Source organism: Carettochelys insculpta, chromosome 1 (assembly GCF_033958435.1).
Source record: "Carettochelys insculpta isolate YL-2023 chromosome 1, ASM3395843v1, whole genome shotgun sequence".
Taxonomy (NCBI): domain Eukaryota; kingdom Metazoa; phylum Chordata; order Testudines; family Carettochelyidae; genus Carettochelys; species Carettochelys insculpta.
Window position 1 is genome coordinate 315999405 of NC_134137.1, and position 9969 is coordinate 316009373.

At 44.1% G+C, this 9969-nt stretch overlaps 1 protein-coding gene across 1 annotated transcript; it reads left to right on the forward strand.

Moving 5' to 3' along the window:
* The first annotated feature begins 254 nt into the window (after positions 1-254).
* On the forward strand, positions 255-7723 carry AVPR1A (arginine vasopressin receptor 1A). The gene is made up of 2 exons (XM_074984061.1): positions 255-1315; positions 6694-7723. The coding sequence occupies exons 1-2, from the start codon at positions 370-372 to the stop codon at positions 7020-7022; spliced, it is 1275 nt and encodes a 424-aa protein (XP_074840162.1). The 5' UTR covers positions 255-369; the 3' UTR covers positions 7023-7723.
* Positions 7724-9969: the final 2246 nt, after the last annotated feature.

Below are 9969 nucleotides of genomic sequence, written 5' to 3' on the forward strand. Positions count from 1 at the left end.
TCAGACGCAGGGAGTAGCCCAGTCTCAGGAGCGAAGGTGCCGCTGACCCCGTCCTCCCCGCTTGCCCTGACAGAGCCCATCTCCCGCGCCCGCCCCTCCCTCCCTCCCTCCCTCGGGCAGAGCGACGGGGAAGCGACGCGGGGAGCGCGGCTGGTCCCCCGGCTGCGGGCGCACGCACCCGGCTGGGAAGGGCTGGCACCCGGGGACAGAGAGCCCCGCTCCCGCGCGCCGCTGCCGAGGCGAGAAGCGGGAGGGGGCGGCTGCCGTCAAGCGCTGCCCAGCCTCGCAGCCGGCCGCGCCCCTCCCTGGCCGGCGGGATAAAGGCACCGGCCCGGCGCCGCCGAGCGCGCAGAGCCCGTGGGCAGCACCATGCGCACGGCCGGCAGCGCCGCGACCTGGTGGAACAGCAGCCAGGGCCGGGCGGCGGCGGGGAGCAGCCCCAGCCCCGACCCCAGCCCGGTCGCCCCCAACGCGAGCGGCGCCGCCGCGTGGGACCCCTACGGGCGCAACGAGGAGCTGGCCAAGCTGGAGGTGGCCGTGCTGGCGCTGACCTTCGCGGCGGCGCTGCTCGGCAACGGCCTCGTGCTGCTGGCGCTGCACCGCGCGGCCCGCCAGGCCTCCCGCGTGCACCTCTTCGTCCGCCACCTCAGCCTGGCCGACCTGGCCGTGGCCTTCTTCCAGGTGCTGCCGCAGCTGTGCTGGGACGTGACCCACCGCTTCTACGGGCCCGACGGGCTGTGCCGCGTGGTCAAGCACCTGCAGGTCTTCGGCATGTTCGCCTCGGCCTACCTGCTGGTGGCCATGACGGCCGACCGCTACGCCGCCGTGTGCCACCCGCTGCGCAGCCTGCGCCAGCCCGCACGCCGCCCGCACGCCACGGTGGCGGCCGCCTGGGCGCTCAGCCTGGTGCTCAGCACGCCGCAGTACTTCATCTTCTCCCTCAGCGAGGTAGAGCGCGGCTCGCGGGTCTACGACTGCTGGGCGCACTTCGTGCAGCCCTGGGGGCCCCGCGCCTACGTCACCTGGGTCACCGGCGGCGTCTTCGTGGCGCCCGTGCTGGTCCTGGCCTCCTGCTACGGCCTCATCTGCCTCCACCTCTGGCGCAACGTGCGCGGCAAGACGCGCCGCCCGCCAGGCCCCGGCCGCCGCGGGCTGCTGCCCGCCCCCTGCGTCAGCAGCGTCAAGGCCATCTCCCGCGCCAAGGTCCGCACCGTCAAGATGACCTTCGTCATCGTCTCGGCCTACATCGTGTGCTGGGCGCCCTTCTTCACCGTCCAGATGTGGTCCGTCTGGGACCCGCACTTCGCCTGGGCCGGTAAGTGCGGGCCCGATCCGAAGTGACTCAGAAGGGAGAGGGGCCCCCAGGGCTGGCCCGCTTTCTCTTGGGGAGTGGGAGGTGAGGAGGAGATTTAGACCAGTATTTCTCAGCCTTTTTTTTATATGAAGTACCCCTTTTTCAACCTCCCCCGCTTCATCCCAAGTACCCCCAGACTTTTCTGGCCTACCGCCAGTTGAGAAAAGTGGTCCTAAGGTCGTCTGAGGTCTTGAAACAAGCGCCATTCAACCTGTCCAGATTGCTGTACCCTCTTCAGCAGGCAGATTTGTTTTGCATCCCACCAAGTTACGCCTCACTTAAAAACCACTTCCTTAAAAAAACATGCAAAGTTATCACAGAAGACTATTACTAAAAACTTGCTGATTTTCTACCATCTCTGAATTGTATAGAAATATTGTGCTTACATTTCAGTGGAAGGTATATGAAGCAGTAGAAATACATCTCATTGAATGAACTTTTAGATTGTACAGATTTTACTAGTGTGTTAATGTAACCTGTTGTAAACCTAGGCAAATATCTAAATGATTTGATGTATCCCCTGGAAGAATTCAATGTACCCCTAAGGGTACACATACCCTGGTTGAGAACCACTGATCTAGATGGTGGGTTAGCTCTTTCAAGGGCAAGGGGGGAAATCACATTGGTTTTATTTAGAGCTGGAAACCCTGCCTTTTAAAATATTTAATTAATTTTTTGTCTTTAGTAGTTGCTATTATTACAATGGCTACCAGCTCAGAGAAGGAGACCCATGTGGTTTCTGTTCTTGAAGAATAAGTTGAACAACCAAGCTATTGACTTTTAAGCTCCCTTCTCCTGTAAAACAAATGTCAAGCTGTGCTGGAAAAACTGATAGCATGGATTGTCTCTACTGTAGCTCAGTTATTTCTTTCAGGACATAGAATAAATACCACCATGTTCCCAAAAAGTTTGATATAAACTAGAGGATTGTTTCTGCTTATATTGGAGGTAGGAGTTAGATAACTTGCAAATAACCACAGGAATGGTTTCTTTTTTTGCTGCTGAATGACAGACATAATATTCTGGTGAAATTAATGAAATGCATCTGCTACCCTGGAAAGCTGTTCTCCTGTTAGTTTTGTGTGTGTTTCATTTTTGCCACTTACCTGCATTTGAACAGGTTAAAAGAGTAAAATAAATTTGGGGATTCCATTTCATTGTAAAGTTTGTGTGTGGGAGGTGTGTAAACCTAGAGCAGGGGTTGTCACCAAAATAGTAAGAAAAGCAATTTTTTTTTATTCTTTAAAAACTTCAATAATTCAAGAGCCACAGTGCATGTGAATGAGTCCTTAATAAATAAAGTCAAACAATACTTTTTGTAATCCCTATTTTAAGAACAGGGCGCACACACTGATTTTGTGATGTAATATTTACTGCAGGACATTCACAAACTTTTTACGTTCTGTTTTCTCACACTTTACATGTGTGTGTTTTTACCACTATCTTCCTGACTTTCACTCCTGAACCTACTTTAATTATGCCATTTTTACTTCATGTGTAATTTCAGTTTTCTTTCTTAAAATGTATGTTGTCCTTCACAGCAGGAATGCCACAAGTTCTTTTTGCAAAATCAAGACTTTATTAGCATCACAATCAAAACTCAGATACAGTATGACATCCACAAGGCACTGCACATATTAAAGGAGGAGTTATCCAACGTTTCAAGATCACGCATTACTTGCTGTTTAGATATGAGTTGTTCATTGTTGGGCTTTTAGATGTTCACTGTTTTAGATGTTCACTGTTTATTGCTGTCTTGCTTTGACATCAAAATGCCATGTTCAATTAACAGAAGCAAATCCTCTTAAACTGCACTCGGGCTGTGTCTACATTACCACCTTCCTTTGAAGGAAGGGTGGTAATGAGGCTGTTCAGAGTTTACTAATGAAGTGCTGCCGTGCATAGGCAGCACTTCATTAGGCAAATTCCCCCCCACGGCAACTCCAAAGTTTTAAACTTCGAAGAACCAGCGCATGTCTAGCCGCGGCACTCCCGCCAGTACTTTGAACTTCCAGTCATAGGAGTGGGGAAACTGATCAGCACTGCTGCATTGATCAGTTTCCCAGCTCCTGTCAAGGGTGGCAGCCAACTGGGCTGCTGCCCCTGACAGGAGAGTCTTTCATGCTCTGGTCAGTGGCCGCAGCCAAGAGCCTGACTCTCCGCTGCTGTTGCGGACAGGAGGAGCTGCCACCCTTGATAAGACCAGGGAGGCTGCTGCCTGTGACAGGAGCGGTTTCCCCACTCCTGTTGGGGCAGCAAGAATCAGGCTGTCTGGAGCAGCAGCCTGACTCTTACCACCCCTGACAGGAGTGGGGTGGCAGCTGCAAGTCAGGCTCCTGGCTGCTGCCACTGACAGGAGAAGGGAAAACTCTCCTGTCAGAGGCAGCAGTCCTGACAGGAGTGGAGAAACCGACCAGTACAGTAGTACTGGTCAGTTTTCCTCGTTTTTGAGCATCTAGTAGTCCAGAGCCAGGCTCTTGGCTGCCCACCACTGACAGGAGCAGAGAAGCAGTTTCCTGGCTCCCCAAGTTACACGAAATTTGACTTATGCGGAGTTGCTCAAGAACACAACCTCCAAGTAAGTCAGGGTCTACTGTAACTTAAATGTCTGTTTGCAAACTTGCAGTTCCCCTACAAGTCACCAGGAAGGCTGCTAACTGTTTTGTTTCTCTGGCTGGAAGTTCTGTGATAACTTAAATGCTTTTGTCCTACTTTTTACCTTTTAAAAACATAAGAAAAGAGGAGAATTTTGCAGTTCCCTGTGTATCTGACATTTCAGCTGTCTGTTCACAGCTAAGGAAAATAGCACAAGTTTTAGGCTGAAGAAGATATTTTGATAAGCTCAGAAGTTTTATGAAAGCTTTTAGAGGTTATTAATTTCCTGTTTGTAAACAGCCAGCTCTTCTGTAAGTAAATGGTCACATTTTCTTTTTGATTTAATAAAAGGTAAGTGGGTGTGATTAAACTATGTTGCTGAATTAATTTGAAAAAGTATTATTCAGTAACACGATGCTCCCCAATTCAAAATTTCAGATGTGCTTTATGTTTATAAACGAAAAAAATCCGTTCCAGAAATAATGCAGTGAACTTATTTTACCCTTGCTATGGATGAAATTCTGGAAGTAATTTTCATTCATTATAAAGTACACATACATACATGTGGTAAACATGTAAAGTAAAAGTTAGAACCCTAAAACTTTAGCTAATGATACTGCCTTTTTTTTGTACTTCACTGTCTCATTAACAATAGTGGGAACGTAGATTACATAAGAAATATGATCAAATTATAAATAGAATTGAAGGTTTGAAGCAAACTAATATAATTTTGATTTCAAAAGGAGAAAAAAATGGTTAGAATTTTTCATTGAGTTAAATAGATAAATATGAAGAGACACTTTAAAAACCAGTAAAATGTACAACACAGTTAATATATTGTTGTGGAAACTTAATATTCATATTCATAGCCACTTTTAATTGAACATGGCTGGTAACTAAATACTTGAAAGACTGACAATTTAATTAAACTAGTGGAGGTGGGAAGATGTTTTTACCTGTAAGTAAACTTTGTTGTAGAAAAAATTGCAGCATATCTTTCTTTCATCTCTAAATATTATGGACCTGATTCAAAGTCTTTCCATTGATTTCAATGGGCTTTTGATCAGGGCCTATGTACATTTAGGAGGAAAACACTTAGGATGAAATCTTGGTCTTGCTGAGCAAGTGTTTTGCCAATTACCTCAATTTCACTCTTATCTGATAGAACTAGGACTTCAGGTTTGCGATTAAGACTCTAGTCTAACACTTCACTTGCTTAGACTATGGCTGCACTCGAGAGCTTACAGCTATGTCTGTGGGAGAAGCTCTCTTGCCAACATAGCACTGTCCAAGCTGGCACTTAGGCAAGTGTACTTTATGTTGCTTTGGGGTAACTTAGTCAAACCCTTGAGCCACACAAATTATAGTGACATAAAGGGCTAGTGTATTTGTAGCCTCAGTGCCAATGGGACCGCTGACACTTAAATGTTTTGGTGTGTGGGTTTCTTAGATCCCAAACCTGAAGTCCTTCATCTTTACTCACATAAAACTCACTGAAGTGAGCTGGATTTTTATCTAAGTATCAGAGAGGTAGCCGTGTTAGTCTGTAGCTTCGAGAACAAGAAGTTTTGTGGCACCTTATAGACTAACAGATATTTTGGAGCATAAGCTTTCGTGGGCAAAGACCTTGCATCTGATGAAGTGGGTCTTTGCCCATGAAAGCTTATGCTCCAAAATATCTGTTAGTCTATAAGGTGCCACAAGACTTCTTGTTGTTGTCTAAGGACTCCTTGATTATTTCCTTGGGACAGTTTGGAGGATCTGTCTGTACAGGTGGTGAACTCTGGCATTAAGTGGTCACTGTGAAAATTGTTGTCAGCTTTGTTGTATCTGCTATGGGCTAGAAGGGTTGTATCACTTCTTCCTTGCTCAGATACAAGGAGGGTCATAGAACTCAAGGACCCTATTCAGGTGATAACGTATTGGAAGAATGGATGAGCTCTGGTCTAAAGGAGGAACAATTTTAGGAAGTGGAGAAAAAATGGAAATTTACCAGGTGCAGGGCAGAGGAAGCCAGGTGCATAGCTAGAGCATTAAATAAAGACGGGGGAGGATGGAAGGGCATGGACAGCCTAGGTGAGAGAACTAGCTGAGGGGAGAAGATTCCATGTTTCGGCGTGCAGGTAACAGAGGGATCCAGGACAGTATTTGACACCAGCCCAAACAGGTGGGGAAACTGAGGCAAGGAACTGCAAGTGTATCTCCCATGATTAAGTAAAGAGCAACAGCTGTGTAGAACTCTGGATTGTATGTCTGTGTTTTCTGTAGCAGTTTCCAAAAGAGGGTCCCTTGGAGCGGTAAACTAGAAGTCTCTGACCTTTGGTGAGGTTATGGGAGATGTGTGTGTAAGGTACAGAGGGAGCCTGAGGCATTCATATTTCCTACAGGGACTGGGCAGGGACCCTTTAGCTCACAACTCTCTACATGAAGTTTAAGACAGAGGGTCTCCATTATTACAGTGTGCCTGGGAACCTCAAGCCTAGGATAATCCCTGGGTTTATAAAAGGTGGTGTTCCAGAGACTGGGTTCCCCACAAAGCAATATGATGGGCCGCCAATAGTCAGAGTCCAACCAGACCAGTGACTGTTTATTGCGTTTAAAAGTCTGTAGCTGTTCTGTTCAATCATGACTTTTCTTATTTCTATTCAATGACTAACATGGACGATCAAAAATGAAGAAATTTACTGTATGATGGCAATGTTCCTTTTTATCTGCTACTAAAACAGTTCATGCTTTTTTAATAGATACGGAAAACACTGTCGTTACAGTCACTGCTCTGCTGGCTGGTCTAAACAGCTGTTGCAATCCTTGGATCTACATGTTCTTTAGTGGACACCTCCTGCAAGACTTTATACAGAGTTTCCCCTGCTGTCAAAAAATAAAACAAAATTTGGGTAAAGAAGATTCTGATGGCATTAGCAGAAGACAGACTTCTTTTACCAACAACAAAAGCCTAACAAACAGTTTGGACACCTGGAAGTATTCACCCAAGTCATCAAAATCTGCCAAATTCATTCCCATTTCAACCATAACCAGTTATACAGAAGAAACAGGTGCTCTTGAAGAGCAATAACAGCCCTGGTGAATATCAGAGTGTGACACTTTAAGCTTGTCAGAGGCACTTGTTATCACATGAACAATGAACTGCAATGGCCATACCATGAAATGTACCATCTTGCTGAATAAACTATTTGGCACTGCTGTAAATTATTTTATGAAAGTATTAGGGGCACATAGAACAATGGAACGTGGGCAGTTGCTCTGTAAAGAGTGCTAATGACCGTTATTTTTCTAAAGTTAACTTTATTAATTTGTTGTTTATAAAAATAATTAGTGCTTTGTAGTGACTTTACTCCTTCAAAACAGTAAAGGCCTAGTACAGATTCTCCCCGAGTATAAACTAGAGTGACTTCTTGGCTCATTATTACACTAACTCAGTTTTGCTCTGAGCCTCCATTGAAGTTATTGGACAATTCGAAGTTGTAAACAAGTTCATAATTTGGTCCTAAACTAGAACAGAAAATAGCTAAGAGACAGTCCGGTCTTACTGGACGGTGAACATTTTAAAAAGCTTGGCTAGCCAGGCACAGAAAAGTTACTGCAAGTTTAACCCTTCATCTTGTTTTACTATTTAACACCACCATTGAATAAAGAAACTGGTCAACATCACTCATTGCGTGCAGTTGTGCAGCCCTTGTGCTGTCAAATATTCCATTGATTTTTTTTTTTTTTAGGTATGGACTTAAGAATTGGATTTTTGTGGCTTACTCCTGTTCCCACTGATACTTATGGATCTTTTTTTTTTTTTTTTTTTTTTTTTCCCCACTACAAGGTGGATCAAGCACCTGCCTTTTAATAAAAAGCAGAGAGAGAGAAGCATTACAATTAAAGTTAGTTGCTCCCTGCCTGTTAGTAATGTGCTCCTGAAAGCCCCAAGCCAGACCAACACCAAGACAAGGAAAACGTGTGGTTTAAGAGTAGAAACTGCTTGTTTGTTTGTTTGTTTTTTTTCCCCAAGTAGGACAGGTAGGGCCCAATCCTAGGAGTCCACAATTAGTCCTCATGCAAATAGTCCCACAGAGGTCAGTGGGATGAAACTACTGTCTCACAGCTTCAAGGTCAAGCAAGTATATTCCAGGATGTGAATTTAAAAGCTCATTTTTTGTACTGAGAATATAGGACTAAAAATATTAGCATTTTAGCAATCCTAAATGTATTGCTCACTGAATGCAAAGATGTGAAGGGGCACGCCGTGTGACTGTACAGACTTTAAGTGTATCATCATTTCCGGATGAAGTGTGCTGACATTCAACTACAATTCATAATTATGGGGAGGATTCCAGTGTCCCACTACAGCTCGTGCTTTGCTATGTGTTATTCTTCTAGCATCTGCGTACTTTAATAACATTTTGTCATGAAATCTGGGTTTTGAAGCTCCTTGAAAAAATTGTCCTATTTTTTTTTTTTTTTAAGATATTCTAAGAAACTCTTAAAAGTCAACATTGAGCTCAGCAAGCATAAGATGCAACCTATCATTTTAGTGTGGTTTTACAGGCACATATATCAGCCTTCTGTTCTGCCTTGGTATGTCTATACTTACCGGGAATGGCAACGGCTGCTACACAATTTTAGGTATGCCAATTGCACACCTAAAATCAATTTTGCAGCTGTTGACATTGATTCCTGTGCTCACTGCAGAATGTTGACGGGAGCACTCCTCCTGTTGACGGTCCTTAATCCTTGCGGCTCGCAAGGAGTTCCGGGATCAACATTTACCCCAGAATGTGCCATTTGTGCATACACAAATCAGCACCCCAGAAGACTGAACCTAAGTTCAATCTTCAGTGGCCACTGTAGACCTGTCTGCTCCATTCTTTTGTGCACGTCAGGTGGATAGGGTTGCCGTAATTTTGCTGCTGTGGGGCAGGATTCCTGTTTTAATTCATAGCATGCTCTTGAGGACGAAAATTCAAGAAGAGTGGAAAAACTTGTGCGTTTACAAATATGAGCATGCATGTCTGATGCAAGTATAGGTATGATGAGAAAACAAAGTCCCTCCATTTCTTGTTGATTAAGTCGTCATAAAGAGGATTTGGTATTTAACAAGATTGAATTAAAAGCTCACTTAGAATTGACAGGCCCAATAATTTACTATCCAAACAATAACTAAGATAGCGAAGTAAGACTGTGCTTAATGTCACTCTACATGCTCAAAAGGGGACTAGTAGAAATAATCAGAACTGTATTATAATTAGGCTATGTTCTGTCTCCCTGGTATTAATGTAGCTCCCAAACATTTCAATAATAGTTTTTGTGCAGAGAATGAGGGCTGACTATGCCCTGGCAGAAGAGAGTATTTTCCTGTATGGCTAGCACCAAATAAAATTACAGCTATTTTTTCAGGAAGGAAAAATATGCGGGGAAAGGTATAAAGCATGAAAATGGTACTTTGTACTTTTCATATTTTTCATGTGCATTTAGAACCCGAAAGGGATAAATATTTAATAGACTAAAGACTGAGGTTTGTACAAAGATGTAACTAAAGGCCCATATACATGAGTAAATGTATGTGAGCCTGTTGATAAAATTTGATTCAAAAGCTATATATGTACGTATTGGGGGACTGTATGCATTTTGTGTGTGTGTGTGTGTGTGTGTGTGTATACACATAATGTATACTGTATATGCATCAAATACATATTTAGGTTGCATGTGTCTGTTAAAAACATGATATTCTTTGACTAATGATATGCTTTTTTTAATATTACTCTCTTTTGTAGATGACATCTATATAACTAGGTGTGCTTGTGGTATTTTATCCAAGGTTATCAGCTTGATTTTTTTTTTTTCTATAATGATATACATTACAGTAGACAAGATAAATATTGAAATTATCTTAATGAAATAAAGTGGGCAATGAATGACATAATACAAACTAATTATGTCTCAGAGTCTTTTATTTGTTTTCCAAGTACGCTACCAAATCTGTGCCTAAATTTTGGGTGTAATTTCCTATGCAG

Bases quoted from the DNA above. Each gene is read 5' to 3' on its own strand.
- AVPR1A (XM_074984061.1), top strand. From the start codon at position 370: ATGCGCACGGCCGGCAGCGCCGCGACCTGGTGGAACAGCAGCCAGGGC. The intron at 1,316-6,693 runs GTAAGTGCGGGC...CTTTTTTAATAG, and splicing joins CCCGCACTTCGCCTGGGCCG to ATACGGAAAACACTGTCGTT.